We start from the raw sequence: 20,694 nt of genomic DNA, 5'->3' as shown, positions 1-20,694 counted from the left end.
TTGGGGTCGGGTCACCAAATAAATTCACTTTTTAAAAAATAGTTAGAAAAATAAAGTAAAATCGTTGAGAAAATAAAATAATTGTGAGTACCTCTATTACTTAGGAATAGGGGTGAGCAAAATTTACGGGTACCCGGAATTGGAACTGGAACCGGTTAGAAACCGGCGGGTCCGGATATGGAATTGGACCCGATGGTTTCGATTCCGGGTAATAAATTTAGGAACCGGTTGCAACCGGTTCCAATTCCAATTCCCAATTTTTTGGACCCGGAACCAATTGGCCTGGGTACCCGATCACCCAATATATATTAAACTAAATATACTATTTTTTTAAAAAAAAAAAATATGTTAAATGTATCTAGTTAGTAAAATAAAAAATATATATCATTAATGTCTAACATAAATAAAATAGCTTCATGCAGTCATGCATATATAAATATAAGTATTAAACGCTACTCCGTACAAATAAAAATGGATCAAAATAAGTACTAAATTTGTATTAGTAATTAATAATTATGTACATAAGTGAAAGATAATATTTATAGGAAAATTAAATAATCTAATGACTCCATGAAAAATTGTGTAGTCAGTGAAAAAAAAAATTCTTTTAGAATAACATGTAATTAATTTTATTATTTTCAAATTTGTATATATGTTGAAAAAACAAATAATGATCTCATTAGTTATTTTGGCAGAAATTTTTACTATAAGAATTCGACTCGTGGATAGTAGTGATGTCAGCAATAATTACTTTAGTTATTGTTATAGATACATCGATTTGTAAATAAAATTCTTAAATGAAAGGTCATAATATAAAATTTAAATATAAATGTATTTTATAAAGTTTTTAAGTTACGAAAATGAAGATATTTAAACCAAATAAAGTCAATAAAAAAAATAAGAGTTGATTTGATTTGATCTTGTCTAGTCTAATCTGAGCTATGTCTAAAATAAACTAATATGTTGAATTGAACATAACCTAAGTGCAACAATTAAACAAAATATATAATATTTTTAATTTTTAATTATGTAATATAAATTAATAAATATTGATATTATATACTTATTTTTGGATTGGTTTTGGCCCTGTTTGGGAGTTAGCTGATTAAGTTAGCCGATTGTGATAGCTGATTTGACTAACTGATTATATTAGTAGTGTGTGGTTCCTACAGGCGTGGGTACCTTGCATCATACAGTTGTTTCGCGGAAAAAAAAATACTATACAAATGTAAAGAACGTACATATGTAATGAAAAGAACATCCTACGAAGTATAAAAATGTAATTAACATATACCTAAAATAAAAATAACATATTTACACAAAAAAAAAAGAGTGAAGAGAACATGTGTTCAAGTTCTTTGATTGTGAATGTAATGTTCTTTTATTTGTGATATAAGTTTCATTGATTATTATGTATTGTTATTTGAATTTTGTCTTAAAATTATGGTGGGTATACATAAATAATGTTCATTACATAATATTTTCATGTTCTTTATTAATATTACAAATGTTCTTTTGATATAAAAAAAAAATGTATGTTAAGGTGTTTAAGAAAAGTGAAGTGAACTCTTTTTTTTAAAAAAAAGTGAGTCTAACATGTATTATACACTTAAAATGAGGGTGAGAGGATTGGTACGAGTATAATGTAATGGCCAATGAGCTTAAAATAAGGATAATAATGTAATATTGCAACTTTCAATATAAAAACTTTCCAAATAGAATGTGTTGCAAGTATTGTGAGATGTTCATTTTAAAGTAGGAAGTAATAATAATTGAAGAGTAATAAAGGCAACATTAGGGTAAAGCAAGCAACACAAATTATAACACAATACTAGTATAATCACAATTAGACCCCATAAGAGAGTGAGGGATAGCTCAAGTGGTTAGAGCTCCCCTCCCGATTCCAAGAGATCTTGGGATCGATTCTCATTCAATTAGACCCCACAAAATGTTGAGTGAGTCCATTTCATGGGTGAGTCCACCCACCCAATTCATATATAAAATTCTAACATTTTATGATCAAAAACTTATACGTAGTATGAATTTAATTTTCAAAAACTTGTATGAATAATGGTCAAAAACTTGTATCTAAATTTCAAAAGTCGAAGTGTTCAAAACTTACTCTGTATATAACTTTAAATTAGTTTTTGATCCGGGCAATGCCCCGGGTCATTATGTATATTATAAATGAGATTTTTAAACAAATATAATGTGATAAAATATAAATATAAATTAAATTAGTTACATTTAATTAAGTACTCGTACTATTTAAATATATATTTTCCAATCATTATTGAACATCAAAAAATATATTACTCCCTCCGTCCTTTTACTCCCTTATTTACATGCTTACTTTCTTTTTTAGTGGTTTCAAAATTACTCGTACATGTTTATTTCTATTTAAAGAATGTACTTTTTGATAATATTCCCTCTTTTTTATGAGTTGTCATCAATTTTAGTTTTAATTTTTTGTACGTACTTTTGACATCATTTTCCAACACAAACTTTCTATCTCTTCAATAGTTACCACTGGCCTGTTCACATTTACTGAATAGAGCTCAGATGAATATTTTATGAGAGAAGGAAATTAGGAGCTAAACTGAACTGAACTGATTGCAGTTGAACTGAACTGAACTGAAATTAATCTGGTGAACAGGTCCCAATTACCTTTTCTTTTTCACTATCTCTCTCTAACCCCACATGCACATTTGTAATTTCCAATTATGGGTTTTAATGAATCTCTAAGTTTCTTAATTCACGTGAAAAACGGGAAATATACATGTAATTAAGACGGAGAGAGTTTCTAATATCAGTATATGAAATTATTAATTTGCTTCAGTCAACTTCAAGTGTATGGATATGATTAAGTCTTTTTAACAAAACATTGTAGACATGAAATGTATCATTATAGTAGTGGTTTAAGTTAAAATATAATAATGCTAATAATTCGTTTTTTATATAGATGTTGAATAACTTATCTCTGTTTCATTTAAACTCACAAAACTATTTCTTCAAGACCCACCAATAATGTACGGAGTAATAAATTTCATTGTTGATTTTGTTTTCATTTTTCAATGATTGTACATGATTTTTTTTTTATTTTTTTTTTTTTGACGTAGATTGTAAATGATAATTGTAGACAACATCTCCCTTTCTTTGGGTGGATTTTGTTCAAATTTTTTTGAACTAAAAGAATTTTAGTGAATTTTAATGAAGGTTAAGGAATGATTGGAGGTATCTTGTTAGTCTTACATTTCTTTAATAATATAGAGGTACACAAAAAAATCAATTATTGAATCAAACACAAACATATTTCCTTTGTTTTCTTTTTACTTGAAATATATAGATTTTTTTATGTTTGTCATCAATGCATAATATAACTACAATAGTTTATATCGATATTTATAAAATTTACTCTTATAAAAATAATATTTTACTCCTTAATAATGTAAACATTGAAATAAATCTATTGGTAATACAGCAATTTGAAAACATATTTTAAACAAAGGTGTACGTGCCAAAAATTCACAATACAAACGGACAATTCTATTGTCACAATACAAGATTGAAGATACTACCGATTTTTCCCTCTACCTCTTAGAACCCAGTAAATTGTCGATTTAGGACTCGTTTGGTTGAAAGTAGGCTCATTTGGTTGAAAGTAGGAATTGCAATTCCTTTAACATTCAATTTCGTACTTGGATTTTCTAAAAAAAATTTAAAAGTGTTTGGTTAAGCATCCAATTGGGAATTTCCAATTCCCTAAGTTTCCCTAGAAAATAAAGCTTCTTCATTTTGTAAGAAGTGGAAATTCCTAAATTTATCTACCAAACACCAAAAATTTTCAATTCATAGGAATTTCAACTTTTAATGTTTTTTTCGTCAACCAAACGACAACTTGATAAAAGAGTATCAGGTACTAACTTAGTCAATGCTAAGTTTTAAGTATTCTAACGAAACACTAGCCTAAACACAATTAGGTGGTGCCGGTGGTGGTGGTTCCTCTTCGATCGATGGCGGTCGAGAACGTAAATATTCTTGCCACATAGCACTAAATCGTGCTTTATCCCTCTTTAACTTCTTTCTCTCTTCTCTTTGAACAGCACACCACGTACAAAAGAAGCAAAGAATTATAACCCCAAAAATTCCGGCTACCACTTTTATTACTCCACCATGTTTTAACCATTTTATAGCTTCGTTATAGAACTTATAGGTTGACTTCATTGTTCACCCAATGTAATACTTCGTATAATTTTTCTTTCTTTTCCCTCGACTTAATTTACTTTGCAATATTTTAACTATAATATCAATTGGTTGGTTTTCAAATAAAAAAAATATATATCAATTGGTTAAAACTCTTGTTTACTTAAATAATGTGTGATAAATAAGAATAACATGTATTCTTACCCCTTTTTGGAGTATAATTTTACAGTTAAGTTTTAATTTTGTTTCCTTTTTTACTCCTTTATTATTAATTAATAAAAATTTGTACTGTATTAATTATATAATTGTTTTTTTTTGGAAACTGCTATTATTTTTACTTTTGTATTGACATTAATTGAGTGAACATATTTTGTTATGGAAACTAATATGATGGCAGTAGGAAAACCTGGCAACTTTTCCTTTGCTCTTTCTGGTATCAGATATATTGATTTGAATGTCTGCTAGCAATGTCGAACTCTTCAGCAAACTTCATCAAACGAGACAGCATTTGGGCCAGTTTTTGCTGAAAATGCAATTTAATTCCAGTCACTATATAGAACTAAGCAGAGAAATAAATGAGATATTCACTGCATCAAGGAGATCCTTCAAGTGTTCATACATATATATTTGTGTGCCTTGGATAGTGTGTTGTTTCATATGTGATAGAGTATAAAACATATTCCTGGGCTTCAACCAAAAGCTTACTCTATCAATATCTTTCAACAAAATACCTGTCGGTCTGCAAGCTCTCCTCTTCCTGTGAAATCCACTCGGAATAGAGCAATGACGGAATCTAAATCTAAAAAATTCAATGAAAATATGATGTTAGCCAAGAATATCATGAGGATTTTCTGGTAAACAAAATTGTGAGTACTCACCATTAATCGGAAGGGTTCCTCAGTCATTTTTGCTGCCAAGCCAAGGAGGTTGTACTGATGTTCATACGTATATGAACGTGCATATATGATCTATAAGATTGTAAGATAAAAATAAATCATCACGTGTTATAAAATTCAGACACAAAATTAAGTGGTCATCATCAGGTTGCCTTTTACATTGTCTAGGACAGCAGCAGCATCCATCCCAAACCTTTCAGCAACTGGCACAATAGGAAAGTTCGAAAAGCTAAGGAAGCAAGACAAGCATCAGCTTATATCCTAAAAAACTTTATACTTGATCTGGTTGACTGTAGTGTAGTCAGTGAAGAGAAAAATATTTTTAAATTTACTTCAGTTGCACAATTTTTAATCTGTTTCAGTACTACAAATTTAAATAGAATGACAAGAGAGAATACAAAGTTCCTTCAGTGTCGATGTAGGCAACGTTCCCACTTCCTCCTCTCATGCTAGTCGGAAGCTGCAGGTAAGCATTGCAAAACAAGTAAACTTTACCAGTTTAACTTGAGACTTCTACCCTCAAGGAAATCAAAACACATGTTTATATCAAACACGGACAAATTATCCTTCATTTACAGAACATGTGAGACCATTTCTTGTTCCCTTTAAAAAGCAACTGAGGCAATGTGTCACCGACTTACAAACTCAGTAATACAAGTACACTATCATCCTAATTTTGTCAATGAATACCCTGCAGTTTCCTGAAAATCCGATTCTAAGGTTGAAATGTTCGACTAAAGTAGCAAATTAACTGAAACAATAAAACCTGACTGTTAACAACCATACAAGTCAGAGGTTGTAACTTGTAAAGCGCTTTAATACTTTCATCAAATTGCAATCCCAACAAAAATATAGTCTAATCTAGTGGTTATTTCTTCTTAGTATGCTGATTAAACTTAATGCCTACAAAATTTAGCTGTTTATGTTTAAGATCATGAATCTGGCATACAATAGAAGCTTTACCTGTGTTGACACGCATAGAGTATGTGCTAGCTGAGTTTTTTCAGAGCTGAGCAGAATCATTATCAAGCCATGAGGTCAGAAAATTAGATAGGTAACTAGTAAACATAATTAAATTTGCTTATGCTAGTATATAATCAATCAAAAAGTAAAATGTAGCCTTAAAACCAAGAAAAGAAGTAAAAATATTTGGAAACTAGTCCTCAGCTAGTCATTTTCTGAGCAAAAAATGATTCAACAAACACGGAAAACCCTGGAAATGTTGCCACAGCAGTAGGATGGGGAATCAAGAGCATAAACTTCATAAATTATAAACTTAAATCTATAAGAACAAGTGATAGTCCTTAACGGAATTTTCATATTTTCAAATTCCGAATTTTAAAATTTATCAAAGTACAGGATCTTACTTTGAGCAAATAATTGAGAAATCAGATTATCAAAGTACAGCATCACTTCCTGTAAGGTAACCATAATTTTAAAATTTATCAAAGTACAGCATCACTTCCTGTAAGGTAACCATAATTCTGGATAGATTAAAGCTTAACAACATTATTTGATTAGGTTCGAAACCAATTTGACAGACCGAATAATTGAGAAATCAGATTGCATTATTGCAGAGAACTTACCACAATCTTCTCGGCAGCTTCGCATATTTTATCAGAATATCAGCTCTAGCCTCAGATAATCCTTTAATACCAGTCAAATTCTTCACATACACAAAAAAAGAAACGGTATATTAAGAAGTTTCAAAGGCAATACGAGTAGTATAATTCTAAATTCAAATTTAGAATATCAAATATAAAATGATGGAAAACCTTCTTCGTCTGCATCATCAAGCCATTACAATGCAACTGGCATCTTGAAGCATCTAGCCATCTAGTGAAAGATAATTTCTGAACATTAAGTATTATTTTCAAAAATTACGCCAAAAATTGCGAATAATTTGAACGAATGAAGCACTTATCGCAATTATTTTCAAATTAGACGAACTCCAAAAAAAATTCTGATGATCTAAACATATTGCTGGTTATCATTCCAGCTTAACTATGATTAAGCGATTAAAGAGTAAAAGTCTGGATTCACTAAAAAAAAAAAAAAAAAAAAAAAAAGTGAACGAAAAATTTGAGGAAGATTTAAGCGATAAAGTCTGGATTGTTGATTCTGATTTTAAAATCTATGCGACTGTAATCATACGATATTTTTAGCGTTTAGCGAGAAAAACATTTCAGCTTTACGACAAATCAACTATTGAAGCACGTAATTGGAGTTCTACTAAATTTGAATTTGTATGCATTTCAAGAGAAAAATCAAAGGAAATTCAATACAGAGTATGAGCTATGAAATATAACCGTTCGTGAAAAAATTCAAAAATTAGGCGAAATAGGTAGAAAATATAAAAGCATTTCATAATAAAAATTAATTAAGCAATCGAAAGTAGAAACACATAATTTCATTTAAAATCGGAGAAAAATCTATATGAATTAAGCGATTAAGCCAGGTTTCAACCAAAACTAACAATAACAGCTAGAAAAACATAGTATCTTTCCAAATTTATGCAACTGGAATTCTTGGGCAATTTCTTTTGAAATTCAAATTTCATACCGAAATCAAGTGAATCGGTATAAATTTAGAGAGAAAATCATTAATCATACACTTATCAATAGCTTCGAACAAGTCCTCTTCATCTTCGATTTCTTCTCGTTGAACAAGCTGCAACTGTTGGCTCTGTTCTTCAGATCTGTATCAAAATTTGAAATTATGAAATTTCATATAAAAGATCTTCAGATCATTATATTATTATTGCAGCGAATTTCTAGTTGCGAATTTTGGAAGAGAACTTACTTGAGTGCGTACATTTCCGGCATTAGAGATGAAACTTTGATGGATTTTGAAAGAAGTGTGAATTTAGAAAGAGAAAGAGGTTGAGGTTTTTAGAGAGAAATTGTAATTGTGATGACTGATGAGTGGTTTCGCTCTTCGGTGCTCCGGAAGGCGGGAGGTCTCTTTTTATAGATGATGGATTAGGCGCGGAATTAAATGGAAGTTGAAGTCGCTATTACCTGTTTTAGGCTCAAAATTCTTTTTCTAAATTCGGATTAACAGTTAAATACTTAACAAACAAGAGTGTACCGTGCAAAATGCACGAGATATGAAAAAAAAAATTAAAATATGGATGGTTGATTTTAATGTTGTAATTTATACTTGAACTATAATGGTTGATTTTGGACTGATCGGTTATGTTAAATCCTAATTAGCTTTGTTGTACTGAGTATTAATAATCATATTAATAATGTGCTGACACTTGTTGTGCTATACTAAAATACGATACTTTCGGCGTTTTTTTATTATTGCACCATAGGGGTTGGGGTACAAATATTTTGATAGTGGAAAAAAGTAAAAGAGAGAAAGGTAAAAATACAAAGGCCCTGTTTGGGAGAAAGCTGAAAGCTGAAGCTGATTGAGTTAGCTGATTTTGACTAGCTGATTTTATTAACTGATTTGACTAACTTATTGTATTAACTGATTATATAAAAGTGTTTGGTAAATAGCTGATAGCTTAAAGGTGAATGAGTATGTGAAATGACCAATAAGCTAATTGTTGGGTAGGTAGTTTAGATAGGATTTTAAATTAAATGAGGTTATAAGTGTAATTTCACAATAATTAATGAATAAGCTAATTGAAAAAGCTCCTAAAATAAGCTTTTTCAAAAAGAGCTTAATTAGTGGAATAAGCTCTTTCAATAAGCTTAGTACCAAACACTTGTATTAGCTTGTTTGACTAGTCAATCAGCTAAAGTTAGTCAAATAAGCTAATATACCCCCAATAAGCTAACTACCAAACAGGGCCAAAATTGCCCATGTGACATATTGATAAACTAAAAAGTAAGTGTGTAAAAGCAAAGGTATGTTGGCTATTTAAAGTGTGAACACAAATAATTTTTTTTCTAAAGAGGAAATGGTGCAATATTTGTGAAACTCCCTAAAAAGACAAGTGGTGCAATAATAAAAGAACGAGGGAAGTATTTTATGCTTTGCTTAGAAGCTCAAAAAATGGGGTTTTACTCTTTTATGTCGGTAGCCAAACAATGCTATTAAGGAGTTTACTTTTTCAAAGTTATAGAGGTTACTCGTTCAGTGTTATAGGGGTTACTCGTGTTACTCTGTTAATGTCATATGGGTCAGTGTCTTGCTCTAGGAGTTACATACTTTGTTCTGAGGCTAGTTGCACAAAAACGTGTTGTACTTTTATTTTTTTTAAATGATTAAAGAAGTGGAAAATGTTTGGAGGATAGTCCCTAAAAAATGCACATAATTGAAGGGTTGAGGATTTAGAGTAATATAGTGAATTGTTAATAAAGGAACTGTATACTTGTGTTAATGCATGATTTTGTATTATACAATGTACCAAAAAAAATACTTGTAAAACAAAGTGAAATGTTAGTACGTAGTGTTTAAAAAAAAAAGTGAAATGTTGGGGATTTTGAGTGCTATAATGAATTGTTGATAAAAAAAATGTATACTCGTGCTAATGCATGTCATATGTTATACTACGTACCAAAAAAAAACCACAAAGTGAAATATTAGTAGTAGTCCCTTGAAAAAAAAACAAAAAGGAAATAGTGAATGGGTAGTTTTTGATTTTATTTTTAAAAAAATTATAAAAAAAAATTAAAATAAAGTAGTAGATTGGTAGTTATTTATTTTTTTTTTTAAAAAAAACACTAAATATATGAGAGTTGAGCATTGGAATTTTGGAGGATTCTCGTTAAAGCGACTCTGCAATTATATACTACGTATAAGATTATTTAGAAGTGGGGGAAGGGCCAAAGGGTAAGGAAATCCTCAATTCAAGTGTCATTACTCATTAGTGGGGTTTGATTCCATACAAACTTTGTCACTAGAGAGCAGAGCAATCTCAATTTGGTATAAAGAAAAATACAGGTGGTTATATGTTTTTGATAGAAAAAAAAATTGTATAGAGTAACATAGAGATGGAAATTAAAAACAACGGTGTAAATGAAAAAAAAAAATCGTAAATAAATTTGATTTAGGGTCTGTTCTTATTGACTGGACTGAACTGAACTGAATTGAGCTGAACTGAAATGAATATTTTATAAGAGAAGGAAATTAGGAGCTGAACTGAAATGAACTGAGTTGAACTAAACTGAACTGAATTTCAACGTAAGAGAACAAGCCCTTAGTTTGATTCATTTAAAAAAAAACACGACATTGTAATTGCTAGCTAATTTGTTATGGAGTTGAATACATTGAAGGAAAATAAAAAAGTTATGTTAGTTTAAGTCAATTTTTTTTTAAAGGCATATAAGTTATCAAAAGTAATTGAGGTAATAGTATGATAAAAGATAATCGTGTTAATCGCGTTATGGAGTGCACATAAACTCCAGCGGCGTGCTTATCTTGGAGGGCAAGCGCTTCTAGTCTACTGCACCGGGAGGTAACGCGGAATCGGCTTTTAGGTTAGTGGATTTCCACGGCACGGCTACTGTCAGTTTGGTTCATACATCAAGAGATAAGTAAAATCTGTTTTATTGCTTATTAGAATAACACTATTAACAATGAGCAAAATTTAGTTTCCTCGTTCTCTCTCTACCCACTTTCTCTTTCTTTCAACCTAGGAGCATTTTAGTGATCATATTTTTATCCAACCGATGATAAATAAAAAAATAATAAAAAAAACCTCCACCATTCTCTCTTACTTTTACTAATACACTCCTACATTTTTCTTGTCTATATTACGGAGTAATTTTATTCCTTTTGTTTTACTTGTCTTAAAACCCCACATAGTTACTACTCCGTATTTATCTTTAAAAGTGCTCATTCTATGATCAATTTTCATTTTGCTCAAAAATATTTTTGCTTTACTCATTAATATAAATTATTTTTGTCTTAATTTCACACAAAAAGCAATTTTTTTTTTTCTTCTCATTTTTGGGAATGCACTCCTTGCCCTCCTAAATCTTCGAGCTTTGCATTGACATTTTGACATGACAAGTCACGGTAAACCACGATGATTCTCAAATTTTTTTACTTTTATTTTTGTTCAACTTCAAGGTAAACTTTTTCACTCTGGTAATTTAAATAAATCACAATTTGGGGTTAAATTTCTGTCAATTTTTATACTGTCTAACTGGACTACCACGCATCAATCGGTGCTAGAAGACTTAGGTAATCCATCCCTTTGCTTCTCCTGTTTCATTTATTTTTGTTGATTTAATAATACCCTTTTCATAGTTTGTGAAATTATGGGATGCAGTTATAGTTGATTATTTTATCTAAGATAGAAGATCGTGAAATGTCCGAATTTCTAAGCTATAAATCGTGATTTATGGTTTTGATGCGTTACATTTTCTCTTAAATGTATATACTCTGTGTATTTTACTTATTTTAGTTTGATTATACTATGGAGGAGGTCTAATGGTTTAAGTCGTGTTTAGTTCGTCTTACGGCCTGTTTCGTTCAGCTCAGCTCCATTTTAGTTCAGTTCCTAATTTTCTTATATTATAAAGAATTCATTTCATTTCAGTTCAATTTAATTGTTTTCAGTAAATCGGAACAGGCCCTAATTTCTGTTTACATGAAAAAAAAAAAAAAAAATAGTTACAAGGGTTGTATAAAATAAGTTTAAAAGAAATGAGTTAGATAACGCTAACTCATAAAAAATAGTTAGGATTATTTAAGTTTAAATTATATCTACAGAAGTTTAGTTGTTCATATACATCTTAAAAAGTCAGAAAAAAAAAAAAGGTTGGGTTTGAACTACCCCTTTTGCCTAGGCTCTAATATATGTGACCATAGAAATATTGTTTATTTTATGGTAGTTAGGAAATACGAAGTACTCCATTATTTTTAGAGTAATGGAAATTGCAATTTGAATGAGATGTTAGTGGACTTATATAAGTCGATTTGTAAAAGTATATTGGCGATTGGAAATTTGGAATCAAGTGAAATTGCTCAATTAAATAACTTAATGCTACCTTTTTTTTTTTTTTTAGTTGCAACAAAGGAGTATTATTTGTGATACATAAAAAAAATTGTTTTGTTGCAACTAAAAAATACGGAGATGGTACAAAGTATTGTATTTTTATGAGGTAAAAATAATTATAATGCCTTTATTAGCAAATGATATGCTGCATTTGATATTTGCAAAAAATTGTTGTACTACATTGTACAAGTTAAATTTTTGAACCATTTTTCCATTATCGACATGAGTATGTCCTTTCATGGTGATGATTGGAGAAAGTTGTAAATTGAAATCGAAGTTCAAAATAGTTTTTTGTGTTGCTACTTGCTAGTTTATCCTAACTAATCTTGAAACTTGTTACAATAGTAGAGTGCTTATGAGTGATGAACTTATGATTGGTTCTGAATCTATTGAAGAAAAGAATGTAATTGTTCTGTAATCTTTACTGCCATTAGCCAATGAACACTTATAGACACCAGTTCTGGTGGTATATAATATCGTGCTTTGTCAGTTTGTTGAACAATGATTATAATTCAAAGCTTTTGAATCCCTTTTACTTATGGTTTGGGTATGTCTCTTGGCCTATCGATTTATCTTGACAAGTACAGGAGCCAGAAGTTTTTATTGAATAATTGTTTACACTTTGCTCTTGATCATAAATGTAATACATATATGTGTCTACCACATCCCTCTTCCTTCATCCAAGCTTGTGTCTACACGACTACACTTCATATGATATCTGCTTGAATTTGAGAAATTATAACTATAGCATAGAATTTAGGCTAGGATTTGAGTTCTGTTTTGTTATACGTTAAGGGTTGGTAATAGAATATATATGCCTATTCTCTCTGGAATTTTTATGTTTCCTTCACCCACCTTTTATTTTTTTGAAAATGTTTCCTTCACCCACCTTGAAGCGTGTTTTCTGAATAACTGTCACTTTAGTTTTATTTTCCCTTTTTATTATAGATGGATAACTGAAATCAGCTCTACTTTTTTGGTACATTGTTATTACTTTACCGGCTCTCATTCTTTTCACCAGGGTCCTGTAATTTCCCTGAGCGAGCACCATTCCTCTGAGACTGTTGCAAAGTAGCACAAACAAGCTTATCACTTCAGCAAGTGATCACAGTAGGCTTATAACTCTGATTTCTATGTTTGAGTTTGTGCTCGTATATAGATTTACCTCTTTATCTTTGATAACTAATTAGGTGGAGAGTTAACTAGTTAATTGTCTATAGAAAATCTTGCACTGGTCTTGTGGGAAGCTCCAGTAAGGAACTCCCTCCAAAAATAAACGTATGCCACTAAATGCAGCGAGCACACGGTATTCTTTAGTAAAAGGCGAAAGAATAGTTCGCTCTGTGCTCACTGCATGGCTGCGTGAAGTAAACTGTAACAGGTTTTGTTATTTATACTTTAAAGTCCGAGCTTGATCTTCTTTCTTGACTGATGTGGGACTTTTGTGACTTTCCCTTGTATCTTATTGTGATCTGTGAAATATAATTTCAGAGAGTAGGAATGTAACTATTGTGGCTTTTCCACAAACCAAGAGATTTCTTCTCTTGCTTTCTTAAGTTGGGAGGACTCTATTGACTGACAATGCCACTTGTTGAATGCTACTTCCTACTTTCCTAGATATGTATCCAAATTCCAAACACTTTTTTTCTTTCTTTCCTAAAAGGAGATATTCAATACGAAGTATATCTGAACCTTTTGTTTTGCTTTTGAGTTTTTATGTTGAAGGGAACCTTGGTATACTTTGGGCTATCAGGGCTAAAATTAAAAACGATGAATAAAGAGATTCATCTGATTCCTCTAGATTGCTAGAGTTTGTACTATGGTTACGTTGAGAAAATTACTTTTGAATTTGGAGATTTAAAATGGCACTAATGTATTATTTCACAGATGTAATTTTATGTCATTGCAAAAATATACTTGACCCAAATATAGTGAAGCCTTCATTTACAGAATCTGTAAAACATTATAGACCTTAGAAAATTAGACACAATTAGGCATGTGTAGGAGCAACTTGCTTCTTTGCCAACTCATCATATCTCCCTGTGTCCATGAAAATCTTTCTGTTAGGCTTTGGCACACATTAAGGAATTTAGTAGGGTGGGGGTGAGAGTAAGAGAAAGAGAGTTAGTAGAGGGATCTACTTTACATGATTTGAGTAGGAAATTTTCATTTTCAAGTAATAGGAATATTTTTGCAGACATCCTGAAAAGGATTACAGGAAAATTATTTGTGGACATATAATGAGTATAATATATGTTAGGCTATTTACATTACAATTGCCTATTTGGACTTATTGGTTGTTTTTATATGATAATCAGGAGTGAGCAGAATGTGTTGTTTATCATCTGAGTACCAGGCTCTCAGTAACACAATTACACAAATTACAACAAGCATTTAAATTTTGGAAGTATAATTGGTCAGGGGTTGCGCGGACGCAGACCCCCACTATCACAAATTATGACATACACTCTTCCTCTTGGGAAGATGTTAGGCTAGTGCCCCTCCTAATGTGCAATGGAGGCCACCAACCTAGGCCATCAGCCTTCTTGATCTCCCATAGACCTTGTCCAGGTAAGTATGTTTCTTCATGTTCTACACTTTTGTTTTATATCTATGATGCTCTTTACATTTCTGTTATTTCATTGATGTGGGACAATAAACAAATTTCCTTTAACTTTGCTTAAAAACCTCAAAATGGGATCAATATAGTTGGTTATGTAATGGTCCATTTTGGTGTTTAGACAATTGCGGTATAAAGGATTGAAGTTCAAAACCTTGTCTACCGTTTGGTACCTTGTCTATGGCTGGTTCATGGGGTGGTACTTGTGTCTGATGCTCTGAAGATACGACTCCTGATTTTGTGAATAATCAATGTGAACCTTTTGTTAAGAGTTTATTTATTCTAGTTTATCAGTATAGACAGCTAAAAATTTGTGAAGGTCTGCTTTTGATTATGTTATAACTATTTTAGTTATCTTACTGCTGTTGATGGTCTATGGCTGTTGATGGTCTGCTTTTGTTTTTGAAGAGAGCACAGAATCATTTCATCTATATCCTTTTTTATTCAGCCAGCTCAGCTTCTGATTCCTATTTCGGTGGTATTTTAGAGAGTAGAAGTACTTTAGATGATTATTGCTTGTAAAAAAAAAATGTTAGTGATTATGTTATAACTATTTTAGTTATCTTACTGCTGTTTGTTCTAATTCCTCAATTCTTTGACACTTGGATATGTGGAGACATGTAGTGTTTGTAACTGGTGGTAAGGCTATTGCTATAACAAGGGTATCATTCTTTACCATTTGTCGGGGCTAGTACAAAGTATATAATGTAAATTATCCTAGCTTGTTTGAGGATGATTTATTCTTAGCTTCCGGTCTCATGATTTTTGGTTTATCTTTTCTTACAATTTGAACAAGCGATGATTTCTAGTTTCAAAGAACCATGATTTATGCCTTAGTAGGCTGTAGGCTTGTAGCCTTATGCTTAATATGCCTCAAGGATTAATCAGTTGTAGTTGCAATAAGGTGGATGACGTAATGATTGTTCTTTCCTGTTCCTTTAAATTTAGCTAACACATTATTAGTGAAATGCATTAATTTGTGTTTCATTCTTTGTCATTTATTACTTGATTGCATCCATTACAACATTTTCCAGTTACTCATTTAATTAAATGAAGATAATTCTTTGTACTGGAAACATTGTCAAAGATCAAGCTTGTCTGTTGTAGTAGTTGTGCACTAACCTTTGCTAGTTCTTGATGAGGGATTTTTTTTTTTTTAATTTTATTTTGGAGAGTGAGTGGCAAAAAGTTTTTTTTCTCTAGTTGTTTTTGTCCCATTTATCTGCTCTTAATGCTTTACTTTATGAAAAACAAGTAGGCTCCTAACTACGCAGAAGCTGCGTGTGTGTTGAAAGGCACTAATTGTTTAATTTGTATCTTTTAAAGTTGTTTCTGAAATCATCTAAATTGTTTGTGTTAAATTACGGGCTTAATCTTTGATTGGAAATAGATCATTCCACATGTTGAATATTGACTCTGTCTCTCACAGACAGGCAATGGTTGAGGCTGGAAAGATCAGAAATTCGATAGAGGACTGTTATGGCTTTCTTTCTCTTTTGGCGGTAAGATCAGTTTTAGTATCTGTTATTAAGTTTTTATCAGCACTTCAGCAGAATAGTTGATTTGTGGGTCATTTACCCACAATGATGTTAAATTAATTCAAGGGGATACTCCATAATTGTAGCTTGCTTACCTGGATCTTAGAGCATTGCCCTTGAATCACATTACTACACAGGCTTAAATACACCCCTATTACTCGGGCTTGGAAAACAATTTTAGAGGTGTTAGGCTATTAAAATTTACTCTAGCAATTTTGACATCACCTGCGTATGTTGTATACAACTGTTTTTGTCAATGGCAGGACGCCAGGACTATGTATGCTTAACGCTTTAGTTAGGGTCCTTAACTACTACTGCACTTGAAGTATGAAAGAAGAATTTTAAAGAGCATAGAAAGCACTTCCTAAGCATACCTTGTCAAACATCTAATCTATAGATGGATATATACGGGTTGTTAGTATGATAATAGAAAACCAAAGTTATGGAATGAAATTCTAGCAACATGTGTGTAAATTTGGTTCACATTAAATATGTTTAAGTAATAGTATACACCTCAGTTTTTAAATTTATTATCCATCTTTGTTTGTAACACTTCAAACAAGATCAAATGGGGAGTCATCTTCGCAAGCTGTTCAGAATGGCTGGCATTGTTTCATGTCAGAGTTGTGAACCTTATTGCCAAATTTCCCCTCCATGGCGGATCAATCCTATTTTCTTGTGCTCTGTTTTGTCTGAATGGCTCTGAAGTCATTTCCAAAAAATAAAAATAAATTAGAAATGCATAGTCTTAAAGTCACTAGTACTTGGTGACGGATCGTAGAATTTTTGAAATGTTGGTGAGGTTTGTTTTGGAACATGTACTACTGGTAATCAGAAAGTAGTTTACTTAAAAGATAGGGGATGGTAATTTAAGATTTGCAAATTTCTAGGTTATTGGAGGCTGATATGGTCATATAGGTGACTAGGTGTGAAGCCTGGATATCCCACATTGAGACAATATGAAGATACCACTTTGTTTATATTACACAAGCTTCTGTTATAGATTGTCTCTTCGGAGACATCTGATAAAATTGGAACGATACAGAGAATATTAGCATGGCCCCTGCGCAAGGATGACACGCACAAATCGAGAAATGATCCAAATTTTTTTTTCCTTTTCTACCCCTCCAGCATCAATCTGTAGTGTTTATTCAGCTTTTTTAAAAATTTTCCTCTCTAGTCTGTTTTTCTTCACTTGATCCTATATGTCGTTTACAGCTTATTCTGTTTTCTGCTCTGAACTCTGAAGTTTTATGTACTTTATTGTGATGTGCTTATGCCGTCTCTTCAGTTATAATGGGGTTTATAAAAGCAAAAACTATTAAACTATGCTACTCCGTACCTCTTAACATGCATACTCTATAATTTGATTCCTTTGCAGATTTTGCTTACCATATGTTGGATTATGTTTTTGTAAGTTAGATTTTGATTACATGGTGCTGTTATTCATAACCTTATTGCTTTATTGCCTCAGATAAAAAAAATCAAAGAATTGGCACAACTTGGGTTGCCGCCTTGCCGGTGTTGTTCATATGCTTTGCATATATTTCTATTTTGCTTTCCCCTCCCTACAGACAACTTACTGTCACTACTTTTACTACTGTTGGTTATTAAAGATCTTTCACGGTTGCAACTTGGTTGTAAGACTTGTAACTTGTAAGTCAACTGCTTTAATCTCTAGTCCCACATTGATTATTTACAAAGCTACTGGTCCCTTTATTAAGCCTGGCTTCCAGATAAGGATTGTCTCTTCGGAGACATCTGATAAAATTGGAACGATACAGAGAAGATTAGCATGGCCCCTGCGCAAGGATGACACGCACAAATCGAGAAATGGTCCAAATTTTTTTGACCTTTTTACCCCTGTTTTATAATATATATATATTTTTTTTCCCTGTATACAGACATCTGATAAAATTGGAACGATATAGAGAAGATTAGTAGGGCCCCTATTTTTTTGACCTTTTTGCCCTGCTTTTAATATGTGTTTTGCTTCTAATTTTTTTTTCCCTCCAGCGATATAAAGTTCTTTTGTTGTTGACTGCATTACATGCTCTCTACTATGAAATTAGCATTTGATTGTCTGCTGAAAAATAGTGTATAGAAACAAAATCTGTGTTCCTTCCTTCTCAACTTTCATATCCACTAATTTGATTCCTAGTGGTTCTTTTGAGTACACTGGAGTACCGTGTTGGCTTATGCTCTCCTAGCCATACTGTTTTATTTAGCTGTAGAATGACTTTTTTTTTTTCCTTATTTATTCCAAGTGACAGTGTTCCATTCATTCCATTGATGTTAAATTGAACATCTACCACATCTTGGATGACAATGATGTAGTTGACCGCCAATTTCCTTATATAACCGTTGCACCAGCTGGAGGTACAACCGTTCAACCTTCTTACTAAAGGGGAAAATTAAGGCGGGGCAGGGGTTATTATGTTTTCTTTTCGTTTATTATTTATTGGTTAAGAGAAGGTGGGTTGTAACACCTAGCATATGCATGTTGCATAAGAATTTTTTTAGTAGACAAGATACTACTAACTCTACTTGAAAAGTAACACGGTGAGGTCGCCGGATTTTTCATCTTGAGTGCTATTTCACCCAACAGGCAGATCCTGAGATCCTTATTCTACTTTCAGATGGTCTCTGTCTATTTTGGGCTATTTGATATACATCCAGTTAAATTGGAATAGTTATGGCAAATAAAATGTGATTTGTGTGACAAATTGAGAATGAACCATTGCTTAAGATGAAACTGTTGATCCTTGGAGATATTTTGTGCCCTCACTTATTGACTTGTAACAAATACATAAATACTTCTAATTATGTGAGTTAGTTATCTACTTTCTACAATCATTTTTTAATTGCTGACTGTGAATTTCTCTAGGTATCCATGCGGACATTTTCAAGTTTGATAATCCCAGATCAGAAAGGTGAAGGAAAAGGTCAATGCCACATGAAAAAAAAGGTAACTTGTACTAAGAAAACCATACCTTTCTTAGCCTTTTGGCTAATATCAAGTGTAGTGTCTGTTCTTATCAGTTTAATATCTGTTACCTAGCTTAACTTGCATGTTGCTGTTGAAGTTGAGAGGGGATGGGTAAAGGGAGGAAGTGGTTACATTGTTATGAGGTTACTTTTTGGTACATAAATCTAAGTCACTTAATCACATGACTTCCCAAGTTGCCTTCCTTTTTTTAGGGAGGGGTTTTAGTGTTAGGTTGCTGATGGAGGGGGGAGGAGATTTTAGGTCGGGTGGTGGAGAAGAATGTGGTCGGTAATGGTGGGGGAAGAGGTCGGTGCCCTTGGTGGTGGTGGAGGGAAGTTTTTTTTCTTTTCTTTTTTTTTTTTTTTTTTTTTGAAGAATTATTGATGGATAGATAATGTGCTAATTACACCAATTAGTTGTGACCATGGGTAGATAGTATGCTACAAAAAAAAAAAAAAAAAAAAAAAAAAAAAAAAAAAAAACCCTACTGTTGGGGCTAATAAAATTGTATGAGTTAAAAGTTAGGATTATTAGGAATCATGAAAAGGCGAGATTTTTATTCGCGAACCACTAAAAAGGTGGGATGATTATAATCAATCTTTTTAAATACAATTTTTTTGGAACTTGGTCTCTTTACTCTTGTTAAAGAGGTGTGGAACTGTAGAGTGCCAAAAGAATATCCTTAGACATTTTATATGATATATAGAAGATTCGCCAAGACATTCTTTTGTCTGTATCAACGTATGGGACAAAATCAGTGGAGTGCCAAATCCTATAGTCCCTCCTCGGATACGAGTCATACAATGTGAAAATATGGTGCAACATTGTATGATTTGTATCATCGGTAAGAGCAATTAGGTCGTATTACCAAAGTGTTAAATGGAATAACTATTTCCAAACATTCCAAATAGGGAAGAATAACTAAAAAGAGATGAAGGAAGTAAATTATGGACAAAGTTGGATTATGTGAATATTGCAATGACTATAAAATCGAAGGATGTTTTTGTGTTATAAACCAATTTCTTCATTCGCTCATGATGGAAGTTTGGAATTGCCCATTAGCAGCTAACCTACTCTTATATACTACTCTCCCCGTTCACAAATGATTTTTCCTGCATTCCATTTAGGATGTCCACACATAATCTTCCTGGAAATGAAATTTTTTACACTCAATCCATGTGATGTGGACCCCTTTATTAAATTTCTTTTCTCACATTCCACTCCACCCTAATACGTAATAAATTTCTTAACATGTAGGTCTAAATTTAACAAGAATATTATTTGTGAACACATGGAGTATTTATGTGTGATAAACCTTTCTATATTCGTCACAAAACCCACTAGATTCTAGGACTTTGGTCTTTTTATTGCTAATACACTCTTTATCATGTACTCTTGAGGAAGTTTTCTGTGAACAGGACTCCTAGTAAGAAATGATATTGATTTCCTATCAAAACTGAAGTACTGTACCACATCGAAAAGAA

At 31.9% G+C, this 20,694-nt stretch overlaps 1 protein-coding gene, 4 non-coding genes and 1 pseudogene across 5 annotated transcripts; 3 read left to right on the top strand and 3 right to left on the bottom strand.

Annotated features, from left to right (window-relative positions):
- Positions 1–4,639: 4,639 nt before the first annotated feature.
- On the bottom strand, positions 4,640–7,924 carry LOC145643173 (meiotic recombination protein DMC1 homolog). Its single transcript, XM_081694327.1, has 10 exons — positions 7,902–7,924; positions 7,662–7,797; positions 6,875–6,952; positions 6,686–6,765; positions 6,063–6,108; positions 5,498–5,559; positions 5,259–5,328; positions 5,078–5,171; positions 4,935–5,002; positions 4,640–4,726 (listed from the first exon to the last, which is right to left on the bottom strand). The coding sequence occupies exons 1-10, from the start codon at positions 7,922–7,924 to the stop codon at positions 4,640–4,642; spliced, it is 744 nt and encodes a 247-aa protein (XP_081550453.1).
- Positions 7,925–13,307: 5,383 nt separating this feature from the next.
- LOC145557019 (U5 spliceosomal RNA) lies at positions 13,308–13,423 on the bottom strand. The gene has a single exon (XR_014092102.1). It is a non-coding gene; the product is annotated as a U5 spliceosomal RNA (small nuclear RNA).
- A 1,058-nt stretch (positions 13,424–14,481) lies between these two features.
- LOC145556838 (U1 spliceosomal RNA) lies at positions 14,482–14,642 on the bottom strand. Its single transcript, XR_014091932.1, has one exon. It is a non-coding gene; the product is annotated as a U1 spliceosomal RNA (small nuclear RNA).
- A 2,585-nt stretch (positions 14,643–17,227) lies between these two features.
- On the top strand, positions 17,228–17,330 carry LOC145557077 (U6 spliceosomal RNA). The gene has a single exon (XR_014092153.1). It is a non-coding gene; the product is annotated as a U6 spliceosomal RNA (small nuclear RNA).
- Positions 17,331–17,966: 636 nt separating this feature from the next.
- Positions 17,967–18,069, top strand: LOC145557065 (U6 spliceosomal RNA). The gene has a single exon (XR_014092142.1). It is a non-coding gene; the product is annotated as a U6 spliceosomal RNA (small nuclear RNA).
- A 1,141-nt stretch (positions 18,070–19,210) lies between these two features.
- Positions 19,211–19,378, top strand: LOC145556920 (U2 spliceosomal RNA; annotated as a pseudogene).
- The last annotated feature ends 1,316 nt before the right edge of the window (positions 19,379–20,694 follow it).

The sequence above is a fragment of the Chenopodium album genome, chromosome 8, assembly GCF_948465745.1.
Source record: "Chenopodium album chromosome 8, dcCheAlbu1.1, whole genome shotgun sequence".
NCBI lineage: Eukaryota > Viridiplantae > Streptophyta > Magnoliopsida > Caryophyllales > Amaranthaceae > Chenopodium > Chenopodium album.
Note: the sequence above shows the minus strand (reverse complement) of the source record. Positions and strands in the feature narration are given on the sequence as shown.

Coding starts and splice junctions, on each gene's coding strand:
- LOC145643173 (XM_081694327.1), bottom strand. CDS start 7,924: ATGCCGGAAATGTACGCACTCAA. Junction 7,798..7,901: donor CCGGAAATGTACGCACTCAA/GTAAGTTCTCTT, acceptor ATTTTGATACAG/ATCTGAAGAACAGAGCCAAC. Junction 4,727..4,934: donor GAGAGCTTGCAGACCGACAG/GTATTTTGTTGA, acceptor TTGCATTTTCAG/CAAAAACTGGCCCAAATGCT.